This window comes from Benincasa hispida, chromosome 9, assembly GCF_009727055.1.
Source record: "Benincasa hispida cultivar B227 chromosome 9, ASM972705v1, whole genome shotgun sequence".
NCBI classification, from domain to species: Eukaryota; Viridiplantae; Streptophyta; class Magnoliopsida; order Cucurbitales; family Cucurbitaceae; genus Benincasa; species Benincasa hispida.
In genome coordinates, this window is record NC_052357.1 from 40,304,449 (window position 1) to 40,327,286 (window position 22,838).

At 36.3% G+C, this 22,838-nt stretch overlaps 1 protein-coding gene across 1 annotated transcript in view; it reads left to right on the forward strand.

The window, feature by feature from the left end:
* The window catches only part of LOC120084719, a 31,612-nt gene extending 11,664 nt beyond the window's left edge, over window positions 1-19,948 (forward strand). The window contains exons 2-6 of the mRNA XM_039040532.1: window positions 7,667-7,770; window positions 7,843-7,925; window positions 16,855-16,896; window positions 18,937-19,055; window positions 19,362-19,948. Of these exons, the coding sequence (XP_038896460.1) occupies window positions 7,667-7,770; window positions 7,843-7,925; window positions 16,855-16,896; window positions 18,937-19,055; window positions 19,362-19,477 (464 nt within the window). The 3' untranslated portion in view covers window positions 19,478-19,948. The remainder of the gene's footprint in view (window positions 1-7,666; window positions 7,771-7,842; window positions 7,926-16,854; window positions 16,897-18,936; window positions 19,056-19,361) is intronic.
* Window positions 19,949-22,838: the final 2,890 nt, after the last annotated feature.

Here is a 22,838-nt window from a genome sequence, read left to right on the forward strand (position 1 = left end):
CCACATAAAGTTCAAGTACTCATACAATAGTCATGGGTCTTAGTTTATTGGATTTAGACTTTCATACAATTTATGAGATCAATAACAAGTATATTGATAATAGAAAATGTTTATTATTTTACAAACTGCGAGTTTTTAGGACATAAAACCCAACAAAGACAGCCTTTTTGAATGGCTATCTTGAAGAGGGTATTTATATGTCTCAACCAGAAGGGTTTATAGAATAGGGTCAAGAGCAAAAAGTTTACAAGCTTAATAGGTCAATTTATGGGTTAAAACAAGCTTCACGATCCTGGAATATGAGATTTGACATTGCAATCAAATTTTATGGCTTTGAACAGAATGTTGACGAACCTTGTGTTTACAAGAAGATTGTCAACAAAACTATAGCTTTTCTGGTTCTGTATGTTGATGATATTCTACTCATAGGAAATGAAGTAGAATTTCTTGCTAACATTAAGAGATGGCTTGCTACGCAATTCCAAATGAAGGATTTGGGAGAAGCATAGTATGTTTTTGGGATCCAAATAGTCGGAATCGAAAGAACAGAACTTTAGCATTATCTCAGGCACCTTATATTGACAAAATATTGTCTAGATATAAAATGCAGAATTCCAAGAAAGGTATGCTACCTTTCAGGCACAAAATTCGTTTGTCTAAGGAACAAAGTCCTAAGATACCTCAAGAGGTTGAGGTTATGCAACGAATTCCATATGCATTAGCAGTAGGGAGTTTAATGTATGTCATGTTGTGTACTTGTCCCGACATATGCTATGCAGTTGGAATCGTCAACAGATATCAGTCCAATCCAGGATATGATCATTGGACTGTCGTTAAGAATATCCTCAAGTATCATCGAATGATGAGAGACTATATGCTTGTTGTGGTGCTAAGGATTTGATCCTTACAGGATACGCATATTCTGACTTCCAGACTAATATCGATTCAAGAAAATCTATTTTGGGGTCAGTATTCACTTTGAACAAAAGAGCAATAGTATGGAGAAGTATCAAGCAAAGTTATATTGTTAACTCCACCATTGAAGTTGAGTATGTTGCTGCATGTGAAGCAGCTAAAAAAGCAGTATGACTAAAAAAGTTTGCATAGGATCGGACCAAGAAATAAGTCACTCTTACTTTATAATGCTAAGACTGGCTGTTTCGATCTAATGACCTAGGTAACTTGACCTTAATTCTAAGTTAACTATGAACTTCTGTTTATTCGAGATTATCCTTAGATTTGCATATATGAGGGTTAGCTCAACAGCGCCGGCTCAATAAGTCTCCCATTTCAGATGTAAGACTGGGTAGATAGTTGGGGACATAGGATGTAAGACAAAATTCACACCTACCCAATTTAAGGATAGTAGAAAGGTTGTTCTTTTAAGTACTGAATCTAGGTTTTGACACAAGGGGCCCCACCCTTTCATTGGTCCGAGAGGGATTAAGTTTAGTGATTGGATCACAAACCAATTGTTCATTAAAGGATTAGTGAAGCTTAAGGAACAGGATGTAATTTCAGGGGTAAAACAATAAGTGACCCAACCATTATTACGAATAACTTATGAAAGGTCGACTTACTAATTATGGTTAAATCAAATGGATAGAAATATATCTACAGTGCAATTATCAAGCTATAATGGCGTGTCTCGATAGTCAATGAATATTAATTAATTCAATCTAAAGAGTTTAGCCAATTAATCTCAAATCGTTGGAGCTTATGATTTGTAGGTCCATAATGTCCATCTACTAGCTCGTAAAACATTAACACCTTGAATTAGTGAATTAAGTAGTTTTGAAATGTCCAAAATCAAAATTAAGATTTTCAATTTGAAATGTTCAAATTGAATTTAAGGGTTTTTTAATTTGAAGTGTTCAAAATTTCAATTAGGGTTTGGATAATTATATTCGATATAATTAACATTTAATTTTGTTGAAATTAAATGAAATTGGAGAAGTTTAAAATATTTAAATGTTGATTTAAATATTAAATTACATGAATATGATTCATGTATGAAATATGTATTTAATTAATTTAATAAATTTATTTATTTAAATCATTTTCAAAATTAGAAATTCAATTTGAGAAATTGAAACTTTTGTTTAATTTAAAATTTGATTTGAATTAAACTTAAAAATTGAAATTGGATTTGGATAGTGGAATTGTCCAAATCAATCCCACAATCCAACACCTATCCCACTTCTTCATGGCCTCTTGAAGTGTCAAGGGGTTGGTGAAGTGAGGATTACATCGATATTACATAAAACAGTTCCAATTTCTAAGATTGAAGAACAAGGATGCTAGAAAATTGTTTCTCTGTAGAAGTTCTCTCTCTCTCTCTAAGACCTTTTCCTATTCCATACTAAATTCACTTCAAATTTAAGTTCCATCACTCAAATCCAGAGCTTAGATAGTAGAGAAGACACTCTTGTTGGTCTACTCTTGATTTGAAGCTAAAATTCGTGGAGAACAGCTTGGATTTGAAGGATTCTTCAGAGGTATATGTTCTAGAAACCCTTCTATATGAAAAACTGTGTTTGTATGATCTTAGAACTCAAATTAAGTGTAAATAGAGTGCTTACTGATCTGATTGCTTCCGTTTCATGCTTCTACATTCTATCAATTGGTATCAGAGCATGATTTAAGAACTTAATTAACGTTAATTTGAGTTTAGTGGGTGAATTTCTATAGATGCATGTTTGGTTGACTGATATGGTTGAAATTCAACTTTGGCATTAGATTTCTCTTTGATTCAATTGTTAAATTTGTAATTGACTCTTGGTTGATGAGCTTATATGTGTGCTCTAAAGTCTTGAATTTTATTGGAGTCAGTAGAGTTAAATTTAGGCTGTAATTGACGATTGAAACAAGCAAGGTCCATAGTAGAAACCTAGAGGAGTAGCTACTGCTAGGCAGCCTTGCAACGTTGCCCATGAGCGTTGCAACGCTGCTCTTGATGAAGTTCATGGCGTTGTAATGCTGGAATGGAGTGTTGCAACGCTGCTCATCCCAACCCAAAAAGACGCACACTCATGAGTCGATTCACGTGGGGTTAATCTAGTTCAACCATTTTGGTTGACTCTTGGTCCAGTTCAGCTCAAATTGGATCGGTGCAGCTTCAATTGAGCATTGAAAGGCCGGATCGGGTCGGGTTGAGCGGTCTAGATTCAAATTGCAGTAGTTTTTTTAGCTGTTTTTGTAATAATTTAGTTTTTATTGCTTGCTTAGGATGCCAAATTTGAACCATATCAGTGTTGTTTAAATATTTATGCATGTTATATTTAAATTTAAACATGTATGTGCATATTTGTATGCCATGTAGATTTAAAATCCCACAATAAGAAGCATGTAACACGCATTGGTTATATGTTATAAAGAGTTATAATATATAGTATGCATGTTTAGGGTTTTTAAAGTTTAATATAAGTGTCATATTAAAGTTTAAATGCCTTTGATGTATGTTATGGATGCAAAATATGTCTATTATTTTATAAGTTCTTATAAAATTGGATTAGACATTAAAATCCATAACAAAGATAAGTTGCATGCTCACGTAGGTTAACCACTTATTTGAATAGTTAAAATAGGTCGTTATTTTATAAAATATGGTTACAAACTCAACCGGTATATAATCCTGTCTAAGGCTGGAGGTACTTAAGTTGACAGTCTATAGAACACCTCCTACCTAGGGATTATGGTCGAATAATTGAGCGTTGTTAACCAGTTTTATGAGCATGCGTGAGTGGTGTGAGATAATAAAATTGGTTTATCACCTAGACATCATAGGTTAAATCCAATTATAAACGTTATACTTGGATAAACCACATAGACTTAGGTTGTTTAATTAGCCGAAATAAACATAAGTAAAAGTATACTCAAACAAGTAGAACACTTTAGTGGGAGATTAATAACATAGATGATAGGAGGAAGCTAGTGGCGATGATCAACACGATCATTAAGAGGAGGAGATTGAAGAAGAACCTTTAGGTTTAAGATAGCAGAAGAGGCCTTGAGAGTGAACTTAGATTTAGCTCGAAGGGTTAGGCATATACAGAGAGATCACTTCATGAATGAAAAGGGATCTTCTCTACTATGCCAACATAGACTTCCAGTTCAACATCCCGAGAGAGTTGGACTCGCTGGTTTTAGATGGCCACTATGCCAACATTTTTTTTTTGTACGGATGACCTTCTCCCGTGCGCCTTTATGTTTTATGATCTGTCTTCCACTATCTTATGAATTTTAACCTTATGACTCCTTTTCAATAGAAAGGAATAGCCAAACCAACCCAGCTACTAGTGTATAAAAAGACTTTTTTTTATGGTTTTTGGCCAGCAAACCGGTATCTCGGAGAAAGTCGATCAAACAATTCCCAATCATGGTCTTTGCGGATCTGATCATCCATATAATATACAAAAAGAAACTCCAGATATTATGCCAACATTTTTTTTGTACGGATGACCTTCTCCCGTGCGCCTTTATATTTTATGATCCGTCTTCCACTATCTTATGAATTTTAACCTTTTGATTGTGTCAGACGACATTTTTAACCTTTTCAATGAACTTGCATTGGGATGAGATCTCCAACCCGACGCCTTTTTCAAAACCCGAACCTGATGCTATCATGATAATGCAACGAAGAAATTTAAGGGGAGAGCTTAATGATATTGTTGGGAATGTCCTAGAACTTACAGTTCGTGTCTATTTATCAATAATAATAAGTTGTTGATTTTGTATTCTATTATGAAAATCTAATAAACATATCCATGACTATAGTCTGAATACTTTAACTTTATGTGGTGACATAAACAGAATCAAGTTAATAGTATATAACCTAAATGGTCTAATAAGTATATGGATGAAATTGGGTATCTCATCCTGGTAACACTATTGGATGCGACCCACTCTGTAGTTGTTACAAGAAGTTGTAAAGTGTTACAAATGATGTGATCCACAAATCATTCATGTTGAAGCATGTGAGCGGGGGCATCCTATGCAATGAGTTTGCATATAGGCTGGACCACAAAAATAGTCACTTTTCTTTATACATAGTATATAGCCTAAATGGTCTAATAAGTATATGGATGAAATTGGGTATCTCATCCTGGTCTATTGGATGCTGTCCACTTTGTAGTTGTTACAAGAAGTTGTAAAGTGCTAAAAATGATGTGATCCACATATCATTCATGTTGAGACATGTGAGTGGGGGCATCCTATGCAATGAGTTTGCATATAGACTGGACCACAAAAATAGTCACTTTTCTTTATAATGATCGTTTACTGTTAAAATTGACTATTTCATTTATTAAGTAACCTAGGTTAATAAGATCTTAATTCTGAGCTAGCTATGTACTCCTGTTTGTTCGGGATTATCCTTTGATCTGCATGAGTGAGAGGAGTCCAACAGCACAGCTCAATAAGTCTCCCATTTTAGGGATAAGACCAGATGAATAGCTGGGGACATAGCTCTGCAAGATGAAATTCACTCCTACCCAATTTAGGGTTAGCAGATAGGTTGTTCTCTTAAGTACTAATTCCAGGTCTTGAACAATCGGGGCCCCACCTTCTCATGATAGAGAAAGGACTTAATTCATAGGTATTATGAATCAAAATTGTTCATTAGAGGGTCAGTATGAACTTAAGGAACAAGATGTATTCACCGGGGTAAAACATTAATCTTGACCTAGTTGTGATTACGAACAATCTATGAAGAATTGACTTACTGATTATGGTTATATCAAGTGGACATAATATATCTACAGTGAGGGGAGTAAAACTATGGGTCATAGTGGAGTAACCCATTAGTTAATGAATGAGATTAATTTAGTATAATGAGTTTAGCCAATTAATCTCGGATCATTGGAGCCTATGATTTGTAGGTCCGCGAGGTCCCCTACTAGCTCGTAAATGGATAAGCTTTAGAGTAGCATGATAAGTTAATTTGAAACGTTCAAATTAGAAAGAAACGGAATAAGAGAATTTATATTTAAATATATGAAGATGGATTTGTGTAAAAATTAATTTAATATTTGATATTAAATTAGAATTATTTAAATGATGATTTAAATAATTTTTATTAATTTTATTAGAGAATTAATTTATGAAATTAATCTTATAAAATAAATAATATTTTCGGTTTTAAAATCTAGTGGATTTTGAAATCAATTTTTGATGAAAATAGAAAAATTGGAAACTTGCACAATGGAAAGATGGGTTTTTCAATTACCATCTTCAACTAGCTCACTCAAAACCCATTAACATTCTCTTTAATTATTCAAATCTCATGCAACCATCTTCTTTGCATATTCACATGCAATAAATAAAGAAGACTAGAGTGGAATTGAGAGATGATTTAAAAAGTGTTTTTTGAGAAAAATTCATGTTGAAGAAAGAGTTCTTCAAACGAACTGTTGCAGCGAGCTTCTCCCTAGTTTTTCGTTCGTTCAAGCTGTTCTTGAGTCCCACAACCCATTCTAAAGCTCCCAGAAAATAGTAGGAAAGATCTTGAGGTGGTTCACGCTAAGTTTTGGAGAAGACAACTACCGAGGACCAAGATCTTGAAGAGTTCTATAAAGATTTACTCCAAACCCTCTTATATTAGTTGAGCATGCTTTAGTTTTTGCCAAAATTAATGAATTAGAATGCTTATTGATCCTTGTTATTTTCGTTGCATGCTAATATACTTTTATAGATATTGGGTTGGGATGAACTCACCCGTCCGATTTATTTTCTGAAGCCCTAACCCGATTTCAAATATGCAACCCGATTGAATAAAAATCTAAAAATCGGATGGCATTACCCGTGAAATCACGACAGTAGTAAACGTCTCAGCCTGGTGATGCCTTTTTCGAAGCCCTAACCCAGTAATAAATAGAAAGCCTGAACTTCAAATTTATTAATCAGAATAAAAAAAAAAGCACAATCCAAATCAAATAGAGCATGTACATTACCTCTATCTCTGTTGGTCACTGCTTATATTACTTAATAATGACTGGCTGCATGTTGCTCAATTGTGTCCTGAATTACCACACGTAGTGCACCTTTGGGTTACATATTTAAAATCGGGTTAGAGCTTCGGAAAAGCAATCGAGTTGGTGAGTTCATCCTCAACCCGACATCATTAGGTTCTTCCTTTAAATTTATTCGTCGCATTATTATAATAGCATCAGGTTCGAGCTTTGAAAAAGGTGTTGGGTTGGAGATCTTATCCTAGTGCGAGTTCATTGAAAAGGCTAAAAATATCGTCTGACGTAATAAAAAGGTTAAAATTCATAAGATAGTAGAGGACAGATCATAAAACATAAAGGTGCACGCAAGAGGTCATCCGTACAAAAAAAAAAACTCCATTTTCAGATTGGATTTAGTTTTGCTTGGTAAATTTAGCATAAGTTCTTTTTTATTCTTTTAGGGGGCGTTTGACGCACAGAATTGAGTTGATAATTATTATAGGAAGAGAGTAATTGAGAGATGAAAAATGTGAGATAACGAACAAGATAATAAGTGATATTTAATAATTGGTAAACTATTACCAAACAGTAGGCGGATTTTTTTTTTCCATCCAATCCAATCCAACTTGGGCAAACACCCCTGGTTGCTGGAGTGAGACCCCTCCAGTCCCCACTTTCTCACTCGAAACCTTCTTTCTACCCTTCCATTCACACTTAAGAACAACCGCCGGCCACCCTCATCGCCTTGTCCGTCGTGCCGCCAACCAACATCGTTGACAGCGCCGCCTCCGTCCGTGTCTTGCCGGAGTTTCCGCCGGCGGCGGTAAGTCTCACCGGATTCTCTCCTTAATCCGTGGTCTCTCTCTGTGTTAAGCTTAAGCGCCGCCGCTTGTAGTGCTCGCCGCCGTCGGTGTCGCAGACTGTCCTCCACTGTCGTCCCCTGAGTCCGCTGCCGCCAAAGCTGGAACCAGTATTTGCGTAAGTTTTGGGTGTTTTTGGATGATTTTTGGTTGGTATTTGTTGTCCATAGGATTATTTGGTTTGGAGATTGATTTACCGATGATTTTGAGATTAGATTCGAAGTTTTGAAGGGTTTAGAGTTGCCGTTCAGCAAGGATAGCAAGCGTTTGGAAATTCTGGTGTGTTGAGATCTTGAGACCCTTTTGGAATTGTTAATTAGCTGCTGGAATTTGTGTTTTCAGCCCTTATTCTTGAATTGTTCTTGACTTCTTGTTGAAAGCATTGGTAAAGATTTGAAGTGTATTTGGATCGATCCGCACCTTGGGTAAGTTGTTTGGTGACTTTTGGAGTGAGTTTGCAATTGTAATTAGGCTCTGAAGGTTGAAATTTAATTTAGTTGTTGCTGTAGGGTTTGATTCAAGGCCCCTCTAGGTCAAGAAGGAGATTTGATTGCTTGGATATAATATTTGAGGAGATTTGATTACTTGGATATAATATTTGAGTTTATCTTCCAGGCAAGTGGCTGTTCTGATGACGACCTTATGGCCTGTTGGATATGTATATTTAATGTTTGAAAATTATGCATGATTTTTTGATGCTTAATGTTGATGTTTTACGATTCACGGTGTATACTCTATGATTTTTATGCTGCTCATACATGTGCGGATGTTGGAAATTGATGTGGGCAATTTATAACTTATTTTGGTATGCATGCCATATACGTTTGCATGTCTGTGTGATGTAAATGTACATGACACCCGAGCTAGGGGACCTCATGCATATTCTATTTGACACTTGCATCATGGTAGTTAGTCATGAAAAAATTGCTTTGGGAAATTACTCATTTATCTTCTTGGGAACTTGTGATGGGGGAGGCTCCACTATGCCAAATGGGTGCCAACTACCATCGATGTGAGTGGGTTCTTCGGAGAACCACACTTGCTTCGTTGAGGTAATTGTCAACACTGGCCACGCAAAGGCTGGAGTTAAGAGAAGGTCTCACATTGCATCATTACTTGCCTTTGTGGGGAGAGATGTGCATGTTTGACCCCATCGAAGGGGTTGCTTACTGTGTATTTTTAATATGCATCATTTTCAGGTAAAACTTAAGTTTAATTAGCTATACTAAGATGGAGGATGAGAATTTGATGTTTAAAAGCAATGCTAACTTGTGAAAAGTACCCTAATAAAAGTATGAAGTTTGAAATTGAATTGTAGGTTATAAAAGGGTTGGAAATGGTCACATATTTTGGTATCGAGATTATGTTTCACTTGGAAAGTGAAAAAGAGAACCTTTAACTTAAGACCAATAAGTGGGAGGAAAATAAAAGTATTTAATGAAGGTTTTATTATTTTGATAGGATAAAGGAAATTAATATTTTGAGGTCAAAGGCTAAGTTGGTTTGGCTTCCTAAGTTAAGAGTTTGTTGGTTACGAACATTTGAGATTGACTTCAATTGGTTTTCCTTAGAAAATTTGGAGATGTTATATGAAGGGAGGTATAGACCTTTATGGACAACTGAAGTTTATTTTATAGAGATGGGATCATCGAGTGGTGGAGGAGGAACAAAAGTTAGAATTTGGAGGTGGTTGGATTACAACGTTGGATATCTTCTATTTTCTTAGAATGAGACAATTTACTTCTTTGGTGACTGATTTATGTGGAGGTTTGGTGGAGGAAGAAGTGTGTGGAGGGGAGGATTGGTGGTTGAAAGATGTCTGTTTTAGGGCCAAAGGTATAAAGATGGGTTTATTCCGGCGGTCTGCTATGTCAATCACAAGGATTTCTCCTTTTCGGTGAGTGGATCAAATAGTTTGGTTGCTAAGCAGACAAGGGGTCGAGAGTTACTGGCTTATAGTTTTAACTTTGGTCTCTCAAAGGTGGGGTTCTGGCCCCATTTATTCTTCTTAGTTTCACATTATATCCTATCTAGCAAGGTCACTCTCTGATTGATGGGGCCTTTCGAGGTGATAACGGACTTATGAACACCATAAATCCATCCTAAGCCCTAAGAGAAAAAACCTAAGTTGGCTAGTGCACAAGAAAGCAAGGAATGAAAAAAAATTTAAATAGGCTTATCAAATGCTCTTTCAACAAAATCAAGCAAAGAAGCATACAAGCATATCCTAAGTCGTCCTAATCAAACAAAAATGTAAAAATTTATGTAAAACTTTTGTGCACAAAAACGGGACAAACAAGATGCAAGTATAAGAACCAATAGAGCATAAGCACCATGCAACTCACCCTCCCCCAACCTAATCAATGCATTGTTCCTAATGCATGCAAGCAGCAAAGAAGGACAAATGAAAGAGAAACAAAAAATCTTCCCTGAAATGAAGTCCATGAGGGGCGGGTTGCTTGGGCAATACAAGGAGAAAAGAAAAGAGGAACCTGCAATGCAAAAACCAAAATTCCAGACAAAATAAAACCTACCTAAAAGAAGTTAACCTAAAATCTACTCCTAGAAAGCTAGCTAGAAAAGAAAAGAAGCTAAAAGCTAAAAATTAAGGGGAAAAAACCTAGGCTGAGGGCACTAAGTTAGAGAAAAGCTAATGGCCATCTGAATCCGGTGAGTTTGACTCTCTTTGGATGTCATACTGGAAGCCTATGTTGGCATAGTAGAGACAATCCCTTTCATTCACGAAGTGATCTCTCTGCATACACCTAACCCTTTGAGCTAAATCTAAGTTCACTCTCAAGGCCTCTTCTGCTATCCTAAGAGCACACTGACCTAAAGGTTCTTCTTCAATATCCTCCTCTAGATGATCGTGTTGATCATCGCCACCAGCTTCCTCCTATTGCCTCTCCACCGCCATGCCACCTTTAAAGGCAGAAATGATAATCCTGTTATTAGGTGCCTTAGGAGCTACCCCCTCTTCAAGCTATCCAATCTCCACACCTGGTCGTTGGCATAGCTCCGTGATCAAACACGGATTCCTAAAACCGTCGATGGTGGCATGACGGTTGCAACGTCGGATGGAGGAACATATAACCTTCCCGACGTTGATAGAACGATCGATGTAGAGACATTAGAGCAGCTTCATTCTATCCTTGGTCGCATCGGCCAAACGGGTGACTGACATCAACCTAGCACAAAGGAATGCATGCTAGATTTGATTAGAGACAATTAAATTCGTCCCTTTAATCTTAACATCCATCCCATTTGTCCAGACCTTGTTCGATCCTTGGCCCACAGAGGGCCTCAGCAACTTGGTCCTCATCAAATGGTTGTGACAAAAATCTAGAATACTCATCCTCACTAATGTTAGCCAAATGATAAATATTATTAATGCGAGAGGGAGAAAAAGAAATTGTCACCCCTCTAACAACGGAGACATCCCTATCCTCAATGTTAGAGTAAAATTCCCGAACTATAGGACCAACCGCATCCTTAGGTTGTCCCGCTAATAACTCCCATCCACGCCGCTGTTTTTTGGCGGTGATGTGGGGGAAGTAATTAGAATCCAAAGACATGGCTCGTTCGGGAATAAGGATTTTAGTGGCTATGGCATGCATAAAACACTCATATGCACTGTGAGAAGGGAACCTATTTTGGTCATATCGAGGCTCTTCGGGACGGTTGCTAGAGCTACTAGCTATCCCTTTACCCTTGTTCTTCCTAGGTGCCATTGGTATTGGAAGCTAAGTGCACAACTCAAGGCTACCTAAAGGAAGAACGACACAACATTTCGGCCAAAAATTCTCAAGTCTCTAAACTAACCCACCCCAACCTGCAAATAGCAAAATCACAAGCAAAAACACCATGAATTCGTCCAAACTACGCCACTTCAATTCCCTTCCTCCAATTTTCAGCACAAATCAACAAATCAAAGAGTTCATAACCTAATTTAAGCAAATCTCAAGTAAAAACTTCAAATAAATTAAGAGAACAAGAGATTATACCTTAGGTGTGATGAAAGACTAAAAAATGTTGAAAAATCCCTAATTTACGCAAGAATGGAGAGAAACCCACGAAAATCTTGCTTGATGAGGTGAGAAATCGAGGTAGGTGTGCAGTTTTTGGAAGAAAAGTGATTCAGGTGCAATTTGGATAATTTTATTTATGAAAAAAGGAAGAAAGAAAGAATTAAAAGATTCAAGCGGCCCGATTGAGCCTAAAGAAATGAAAGACTAAATAACCGACTCTTGAAAGCAAGAAGAAGAAAAGTCAAATATATGCGAGATACATGGAGTTAGAACAAGACGAGGTCTTTCAACCTTTAACTCTATCGCCTGGATGTCGTCGGGTGTAGGCTCATGTTCTTCTTCTGCCTCGACAACTATCTCCATGGCATGAGCTCCACGTCATCATCCTCATCGTTAAAGCACATTACCTCGTGAACGGGGCGCTTCAGTAGTCTCAAGGTAATGAAGTTGCAGCAGGGATTCCTATAGCCTCCCAATCGAGTCAGCAATTTGAGCGTGTTGATTGCTTAAATACGACATCTCAGCTCTAGTCTCTGTCGCGAACTAACGACTGTTCTGCTGGATACTAAAGTGCTTCTGCTGCATAGAGAAATCATTGTTATGCAACTCTCTAATTAAATCCTCTGAAGACATACCTTGGTTGGCCTCTTGAGCAAACTCTGATGGCTCGGGAGTGACAGGATTGTAGTAGTACTGTGGCTGTGCATAAGAATTACCATAGTTATAGGAGTGAGCGGTCCATCCAGGATGGGTGCAAGGCTCAGGCTCCCAATGACTAGGGTGACTCCTCAAGGTATGACTCGTTGACATCGGGTTCCCTTGAGCTTAGAAATTTTCCTAGCTTCTTGTTGTTCGACAGCTTGCCTTGTGCACAAAGCATAGTAGAAACTATGTGCTTTGTTAGTCATGAATAACCTAACATAAGAAAAGAAAACAAATCAAAAGCAAAAGAATGCTCTAACTAGACATTTAACTAAATGAAAACAAACTGGCTTCCCTTGCAACGATGCCATTTTGATAGAGAGAATTATTGTCGCTTGCAAACCTCTACTAATCAAAAACAATTTGTAATACTAAACTATACTCCTATTACTACAAAGAGGTAGCAACAGTGTCAAGTCCGAGTCAATCCGCAGGGAAGTGCTAATAATGTTTCGTTAAGCTAATTCTCTAGTTGTAGCGGTAAATGAGGGGTTTGGTGTGGATAGGATTGAGTGCATGAAATTAAATGCAAGAAATAAAGATAAAGGGTAAATGTAACCTAGGATAGGAGAATCTAGTCTTGGGAGCAAATTGGGTTCCTATGTAACTTCATCATTGAAATATCTTGATTAACATTCATTTGATTATGCATTCACATTGACTTACCAAATTCATCCAAATTCATCAACACTATAGGTAGCTGAATTGTTTCGGCTAAATCGAGCAAGTGCCCTAACTATCAATTAGCCTTAAGCCCTAATTAAACTACATGCCGCAGGTCCTATTGGGTTCGATAAGCGATCATATAGAATAAGGTCATGTGCATTACGGTTAAGAGTTCCATTGTGTGTTTAACTAATTAGTAAGCCTAATTAATTAACCAATTTATCTTCGAACCTAATTGAAGCATGCATTCTAAGATCTAAGATAAGCTTAAAACCATAGCATACAAGATTCAATTATTTGCTACATAGGTGATTATAGCTAGATGAAGGAGAAGACACAATGCAAGCTAAAAATCAATTAGCAACGACAAACATTTCAAGATAGGGGCATCTATTGAAATATGGTGCATTAGCTCTAAGGGCATATTTGTATTTTTCTCTATATTTATTAAATTAGGGTTTCCCCTCATTTTATTTATATCTGTCTATCTGAGATTGGGGCCTCTTGTAGGTATGACATTAAATAATAAAAACTTCTCTATCATGGTTTTTTCACCTTGGATTAGGGTTTTCCACGTAAACCTTGTCTTTTCCTCTTTTCTCTTTACCTTTCAATATGGTATCAGAGCAAGGTAATGAAACCCTAGTCTCGATAAAAGAAATTCAGTCATCCAACGTGGTAGGTGATGGAACAACGGCAGACGCGATTAATATGGCCATGATCCAGGCAACTGTGGATCGGTATCTCCGGACGATCCTCAACCCAGCAGTCACGCCACCTGGAACCGTGGAAGCCACGCTGTCAAGCAGCCACAACCCAACCGGATCACAGACAACCCAGATGGCAGACGACTCTATTCCAGCCAATAGACCTAGTTTTGCTTAGGTACAGCAGCCGTCGAGCAGATTCGCGCTAGCAATCGAGTTGGAGCTCTAGATCGCGCCTCCATTCAACGGCTACCCGATCGCATCCGAGCAGTCGATCGAGCCTCAGACCAGAAGCTACCCGATCGTGTCTGAGCAGCCCCTGCGCCAGTCGATTGGGAACCATGTTTGCAAACTCAGGAAATCTTTATATGGGTTGAAACAGTCTCCTAGGGCATGGTTCGATAGATTCATAGTGTTTGTTAAATCCCAAGGGTTTGTTCAAGAGCATTCTGATTATATATTGTTTACCACAAAATCACCTTCAGGGAAGATTGCTGTTTTGGTGGTGTATGTCGATGACATCATTTTATCAGGAGATGACACGACAAAAATTGTTAAGCTAAAACAAAGGATGGCAGGTGAATTTGAGATCAAAGATATTGGTAGTCTGAGGTATTTTCTCGGGATGGAAGTGGCGAGATTGAAAGCAGGAATATCCATGTCTCAATGGAAATACACTCTAGACTTGTTAAAAGAAACAGGAATGACTGGATGCAAACCCATTGACACTCCGATTGAGGTCAATGGCAAACTGAAGAACATTACGGAAGGAGTTCCTGTAAATAAGGAGAGGTATCAACGCCTTGTAGGAAAACTAATTTATCTGTCTCATACTAGGCCCGATATCTCCTACGCTATGAGTATGGTAAGTCAGTTCATGCAGAGTCCGTATGAGGAGCATATGGAAGCAATGACTCGAATTCTGAGATATATGAAGCCCACCCCAGGGAAGGGCTGTGTTCAGAAAATATGACACACGGAGCATCGAGGCATATACTGACTCAGATTGGGCAGGATCGGTGACTGATAGAAAGTCAACCTCAGGATACTGTATCTTTGTGTGGGGAAATTTGGTGACTTGGCGGAGTAAAAAACAGAGTGTAGTGGCCAGAAGCAGTGCTGAGGCAGAGTATAGAGCTATGAGCTTGGGAGTGTGTGAAGAAATCTGGTTACAGGAAGTTTTGTTTGATCTTCACCAAGACAGTCCAGGTCCCATGAAGTTGTATTGTGATAATAAGGCTGTCATCAGTATTGCCAACAATCCAGTACAACATGGTAGAACCAAGCACGTTGAAATTGACAGACACTTTATTAAAGAGAAGTTAAACCACGGGATTATTTGTATCCCCTATGTCCCTTCAGCCCAACAGGTTGCAGATGTTCTTACCAAAGGATTACCAAGATAGACGTTTGAAGCGTGTGTTAGCAATTTGGGTCTTGCCGATATCTACGCCCCAACTTGAGGGGGAGTGTTGAAATATGGTGCATTAGCCTTATAAGGCATATTTGTATTTTTCTCTATATTTACTAAATTAGGGTTTCCCCTCATTCTATTTATATCTGAGGTTGGGGCCTCTTGTAGGTATGACATTAAATAATAAAAACTTCTCCATCATGGTTTTTTCTCTCTTTGGATTAGGGTTTTCCACGTAAACCTTGTCTTTTCCTCTTTTCTCTTTACTTTTCAATAGCATCAATCCAATCAAGAAACATACATTTAGAGGTTAAAATAGATCAAAGAGGCAAAATCATAATATAATGTCATTCAAGAACAATCTCAAGTAGTTTACATAGGGTTTGCTCCCAAAAACTAGAAAACACTTACCTAAACATCTTCATAGACAATGAAAGGAGAGGGAAGAGCTTCCAATCCATGATTACAACCCAAAAATATGAAAAACCTAAGCTAAAATATGAAAAAGAAAGAAAATACGGGCTGGGGGTTGGTTTTCTCTATTCTCCATGACCTTTTTACCCTACAAATGGAGCTAATATATATAAAAGAAGCCTAAGGGCCGTGGCACTCATGACGTTTGCCGTAGCGCATTATAGGGCGCCACTGCGCCTTGCCCTTCAACACGCGCGTGCATCAACCTTCATCTTCCGTCAATCTCCGAAGTGTCGTGGCGCTGCACGATTTTGATGCTTATTGCCTTCGAGTGCAATGTGTAGCGCCGGGCATGGCACTGCTATGCCAGCTTTGGGGACAAAACCGTCATTTTGCTTCTTGGTTGCTGTTGAGTGCTCCATTTCGATCCAAATTGCACTTGGAACGTCCCGAAAGTCTCCTTTGCTCATTTTCCTGTCAAAACATTCAATAAAATATTAAATTCCTAAGAACTAACATGATTTAGGTGGAGATAAGTAGCTCTTTTGGAGAGCTATCAGGTTTGCAGGGGTGTGTGTGTTGTTGTGGGATCTTTGGAGGGAGAGGAACAATAGAGTGTTTTGTGGAGTGAAGAGGAACCTTAGCAAGGTTTGGTCTTTGGTGAGGTTTCATGTTTCTCTATGGGTTTAGTTTCGAAGACTTTTTGTAATTATTCTCTTGGCAATATCTTATTTGAAAACCCTTTCTGTAGTGGGTTTTTTTTGTTCGCCTGGTTATTGTATGCCCTTGTATTCTTTTATTTTTTCTCAATGAAAGATATTGTTTCTAAAAAAAAATCATGCTTATTTTATATTTTTGATGGGATCCCAAAAACAAAACTCTTATTCATGTTTATTCGTTAAAGTTGTTTTGATTTCTTTATCTTAAAATATTTGGATTTACCGTTTTAACCAATTTTGAGTTTTACATTCATGAGTAACATCAGTACTCTTTTCTTTGAAAAGTCAGGTCGTTACTCCTCCACTTTTCTCAATGGACTTCTCCAATCAAAGTTTTGTAAATGAGTTTATTTCATGTGTGCTATTTTAGATTAACGTATACCTTTGTTGATGATAGGTTTGATTTGCGTGGAGGTGGAGATGAAAGTAAAAGTTTTGCGTATCCTTTGTATATCTGTTTTCCTGTACGTTACTAAATATTTGTTGCTATATTGAGTCATGTTTTCTATTTTCTATCTTTTTTGGAGTATTTTCATTGATGAAATGAAAAGTGACTAATGCTCAAGTTACATAAATCTTGAAGGAACATAAGAAAATGGAAAACGAGAAGAAGTGCAAAGCAACAAATATAAAGATAAGAAACTATAACACTGATAGAGGAAATATGAAACATCCCAAACAAGATATAAAATTTGAATAGAGGAACTGACAAAATGATGTAATAGAGTTGAGACGAGTTGACTCTAGATGAACAAAACTATTGAGGAGCTAACCTTGAAAAAGATGATGAGACCTATCAAACCAAAATATCAAGAACAAGGCCTACAATGCATAAACCCAAAGAACGGTAATCTTCCAGCAAATTTGCACCAAGAACAAATTAATAGCATTCTTATCTGTAAGAGTTTCTTTAAAGCTACACGATGGATTTGACCCGAGACCATGAGAGATCCAAGTAATTAATTCAGGTCATATTAGAAGAGCTTTGCTCTTTCAAGTTGATATTGATGGAGATTTGGGTGATATACTTCTTAATTAGAGCCCACAAATGTATCCAAATAAGAACATTTGGATGGAATTTGAGAAGATAAAATAGGGGGTTCCACCCTTGATTCTATTAAGCTCAAATTTGCAACTTCATCTGCATATAAATTTTCAAATTTGTTTGATTGAAAGCCTCCGCCTTGATTATCTTGGAATGCCCCTTGGACATAATCTCTGTTCTTTTTTAGATTATAATGATAGAAAGAATCTCTAGAAGATCTTATATATATTTGTGTGCGTGTATATAAATCTCTATGAGATTGAATAAATAAAAAAAAATGCTCGATTATATGCTGTTTATTTCTAGGAGAGATTGACTAACTTTTATTCAATTTGTCTTGTCGCCTCACCGCTTATATCATTTCCATCTTTAAGTTGCCTAACAAAGTTGCTTCCGAAGAATGGGGGATGTCCTCTTGGCTACCAAAGGATTTGAGGATGGCAGTGATCTTACTTATTGGAACAGAATTTCTAATGACAAAAATGGTGGTGGTCTTGCCCTTGCCAACCTCAAAGATTGGCATATAGATCAAATGGTTCCGGATTACCCACCCTATGAACGAGTCTATACATCCTATCATTACTGGTAAATGTGTACCTGATTTTCATCTGTGGTTCACAAATTGCCATGGAAAACTTCAAAGAAATAGCCCTTGAAAATTTTGTTACATGCAAGTCTCTCTTACAGTTTTCTTTGGTTTCAAGATTGGCAGTAGCCATAATATTAGCTTTTAGGGAATGGCACTCTTTCCTTGTCTTTCCCCGCCTTAAGGTAGATTCAGAGCTTTGCAATCATCTCTTTCTACCCTGTCGAAGGATTCAGCCTTTTGCTTTGCTCTTTTCACAATTAAGCTTGAATTGGTGTTATCCATGTTCAACAACTCATGCCATCGAGCAGGTCCTTTTGGGCCACCTCTTTTGAGGCAAGCCAAAAGTTTTTGGAAGTGTCTAGTCTCAAAGTGTTTTGTGGGAAGCTTGGCTTGGAAAAAGCCACAAATCGTCCAAGTAAAAGTTTGCAACTTTATGAAATTTGGTAGATTAGTCACTTGAAGTTTTTTTACTGTGTGCTTTTGTGTTAATCTCTTTTGTAATTTAAAGATCTTTTCTCCACGACGTAGTTGGGTTGATTTCTTGTCATGTGCTTTCGTATCTCCTTTTTCTCGTCATTCTCGATCAGTTATAATAAGACCATTCCAATTATGTATGTCAGTATGATAGTTCTGTTGGCTGTTGCACAATATTCTTGTGCATCAATACATTAGAAATGCTATCTTTTAATAAACTGTATCTGCAATTAGATTCTCCTTGACTCAGGTGCCCTCCGTAAACGTATGTTCGGGGTTCAAAAGAGTACGTTCCCACATTTTTTTTTCTTATAGTTCCCACCCTTGAGTGTAATTAACTATTTTGTTATCCTCCCTTCCGTAAAATATAGGTGGCATGCTGTTGCATCATGGACTTGGAATGCACAAGATGAAACATGTGGAATTTGTAGGATGGCCTTTGATGGTTGTTGCCCTGATTGCAAGCTCCCTGGGGATGATTGCCCATTGAGTGAGTCAACTCGCCTTCTGTTCATATCCTCAAACTTTTTCTCCTACTTTCTATCATTGCAACTCACAGTTGATTCGTGATGTTTAAGATTATATATACACACATATATTATAAGTGAGCTCGAAAAACCATCTAATTGGTACTTATACACACATATACTATAAATGAGCTCGAAAAACCATCTAATTCGTACTCTAATTAACAACCAATTGAAGGTTGCACCGTGTTTTAGTAAATTCTTTCAGACATTTATTTTTCTTTGAACATGATGGTAATGATCCCTTATTTGTTTTTCTCTACATGCAGTTTGGGGTGCATGCAACCATGCTTTCCATCTTCATTGCATCCTAAAATGGGTGAATTCACAGACTTCTCAGGCTCATTGCCCCATGTGCCGCAGAGAATGGCAATTCAAGGGGTGAGACCGTAATTGTATTACTTGTGACTAGCAACTTATTGCTACATTTTCTTTCACCAAACCAAGGCCTAGAGACATTAAAGGTTTTCCCTATTAAACTCACCGACTATTTGAACATTCGACGCTCAGTTAGGTGTTACTGAGAGACAACGGGCCTTACGTAACGGTGCAACTCCTTGGGGCTATTTTAAGGTTACATTTTTTCAATGTATAATATGATTGCAAATTGAAGCAGGGCGTGTGTTTCTCAAGTCTTATCGAGTCCCAGCTTCTTTGTGTGCTTGAATTGGACCTTACAATATGAAATGTGCAGGGTTGAAGTTTCATCCTATTAGGATTAGATGACATGTGAAATAGCCATTAAATTTTTGTTTTCTTTTTGTCATTGGCTGTTAGAGAGGTGGAATTGTTGAAATTGTTTGCGTTTGTAGAATTCATATTTATATTCCCTTTTAAATAGATCTTTTCTCAAGTACAAGTGTTTGTTTGTTTATTATGCTTGTTGATGATGGTGCTTTCATATGATACTTTTTGTTTCTTTGGTATCTTGGAGCATTAGTCTCTTTTCCTTATCTTGTATTTTATTTATTTTTTAAAATATGAGGTTCAGGGCGAACAAAATCAAAATGTTTTTTTAAGTATATCCATATACTATGCCTTTTTGAAAAGGCTTGATAGTCAAGTTTTTTGTTTTTTTTTTGTTTTTAATTGTTTTAACTTTCTCTATTGCCCAAGGGAAAAGAAGCTTTTAGCCTTGATTAGTGTCCCCCAAGCCTTGGTTTTCCGCTCTTATGCGTCTTCCCCTGTTAGTCGGCGTTGCTTACCACCTTTAGTGGGTGGGGGTCGGGTTTTGCGTGCAGCAGTTGTTGGATGACGTTTCCTAAGGGAATTTTTCTGTAAGTTTCCAGTTGGCAACGAGGCTCTAAATCCCATTTTGCAATGCTGTAATTTGAGTTTTAACCCTCGGGTTTNATTATTATTTTTTTTTTTTAAATGAAATGGTTTTACCTAAATGAATTTAACATTGATTGATTGTTGATCATCATGTTGCCGATAACCCAAAACCTTTAAAAGAAAAAAAATCTCATTCTATTATATAGAATCGTGACGGTTGATTAAGGTCTAGTTTGATAATCATTTCATTTTCGGTCTTTGGCTTTTGAAAAATTAGTCTATTTTCTTCTCATTTCTTACCATGATTTGTATCTTTCTTATAATGATTGAATTTTTAGTCATATTCTAAAAACAAAAATATGTTTTTTAAAAGCTACTTTTTCAAGTATATTGATTTACAATGATTTGTATCTTTGAATTCTTAGCCAAATTTTAAAAACAAAAACATGTTTATAAAACCTGCTTTTTTTTTTTCTTAGTTTTCAAAATTTGGCTTGACATTTAAATCATTGGTAAAAGACAGATAACAAAAGAAGAAATTTAGAGATGAAAGTAGTGTTTATAAATTTAATATTCAAAAGGCAAAATTCAAAATCGAAATAGTTACCAAATGGATTCTAAGTAAATTGAAAATATTTTGAGATTGTGTCAAAAAACCATTATTACATAATTGTAACATTTGAAGTAATGGTTTTCCTCAGGAATGGAACTTTAGTTATTGATGTGAAATTCATTGTGAAGAAGGATTTTTTTCTCAAAGGGATCCAAACATGCTCACATCCCTTTAATAGGGATTGTTGGCAATTGTAATTTTAGCTCAAATCCGACCTAGGGGTGAATTTGGTTCAATTCTTATCTGACTTTTTTTGAAGGTATACTTAGAAGGTTGAGTTACTAAACTTATATATTTATGGTTAATGTGAATTTAGTTTAATATAATCACCCTTCTTTGTTTGCTCTATGTTTACGGTTGAAAAAACAAAGTCATATGTCTAAACTATTTTCCTAAATTTCTTTTATGAAAACTAAATCTTTTTCAAGTTTTTCAGCATTAGACTCAATCTTTGCATATTACTCTCGTTGATCCATCTAGTTGAATAATGAAAATAAAATTAATAAAAGCAAATCATGCTATGAAATTGAACAAAGTTATTGTTATTATTATTATTTATTTGTTTTTTCACATATTAGACTTTTTATCCTTTCTTTACAAGATTCACAAGTAAAGTTTAAGCCCATAATAAAAGGAATAGAGAAAAAAATATAAATAAGATATATTTCACATTAAACTTTGGAAGAAAGGTATAAAACTGTGTAATTAAGGTCTTGTTTGGTAACTGTTTGGTTTTGGTTTTTGTTTTTGAAAATTAAGCTTATTTTATCCACATTTCTTATCATGATTTGTATATTTTTTAAGTACGATGATAGAATTTTTAGTCAAATTTCAAAAACAAAAGCAACTTTTTGAAAGCTGCTTTTGTAGCATATAAATGGAAGAAATTTGGAGGTGGAAGTAGTACCCATAAATTTAATTTTCAAAAACAAAAACAAAAAACAAAATGGTTATCTAACGGAGCCTAAGAAATCACAATAGGTAGCTATTTAGTAACAAACTGATAAATGAAGAATGAAAGTGCAACCAAACTATAAAATACTGAAAAGAATGTGAAGGAGTCAGCATGTTAAGGTGAAAAAGAAGTGCAAAATATTGATTAGAAAAATAATATTAATTTAGAGGTTGGTTGGGGCTAAACTCAAGTGATTTTGTGAGAATTTTGTCTGTGTAAACTCATTTCTTGGTTTAATGTTCTCTATTCTCCATTTTGATTCATGAGCTAGCAATTCATATTGATTAATGCTACAGACTAATTGTTAATAATATCGATGGTTCGTGCTTGCAACGTTTGTGTTCGTTACTCGTAATTGTTGCGAATAAATGCTTAATTAGAGTAGCAAATGAGTACTATTACGAATATGAGTAATCTATAACATTTTCTCATGATTATCTTAGCGATAAGGAACCCTAGGAATAGAAAATCATTATAGTGAATTTGACCAGTTTAGTTGCGTGTCCTAATTAATCAATCTACCTGCTTAATGTGATTAATCTATTTGCATGATCGCTATTATTGTAAATATTTATTTAGCTATTTTAGAGTTAATTGTGATGTTTAGTCCTAATTAATTGAACTGAGGATTCGGATTGACATGAAACACTATCCATGCAACTAGTCGTAGATTAGGCTTTTAATTAAGAAGTCATATATTTATGTTAGAATCGACGAACAAAAACTAACAAGTAGCCTAACTATCTCTGAATCATTTAGATTATCTCTTGAACTATCTCTTCCAAGTCTTTCATCGTTATCTTTTACTTTCATGCATTTTATTTTTCATCGTTTTCCTATCAAAACCCTTATTCCTTACTTCTTTTTACATTCAAATTTAATTTAGAGAAATTAAGTATAAGT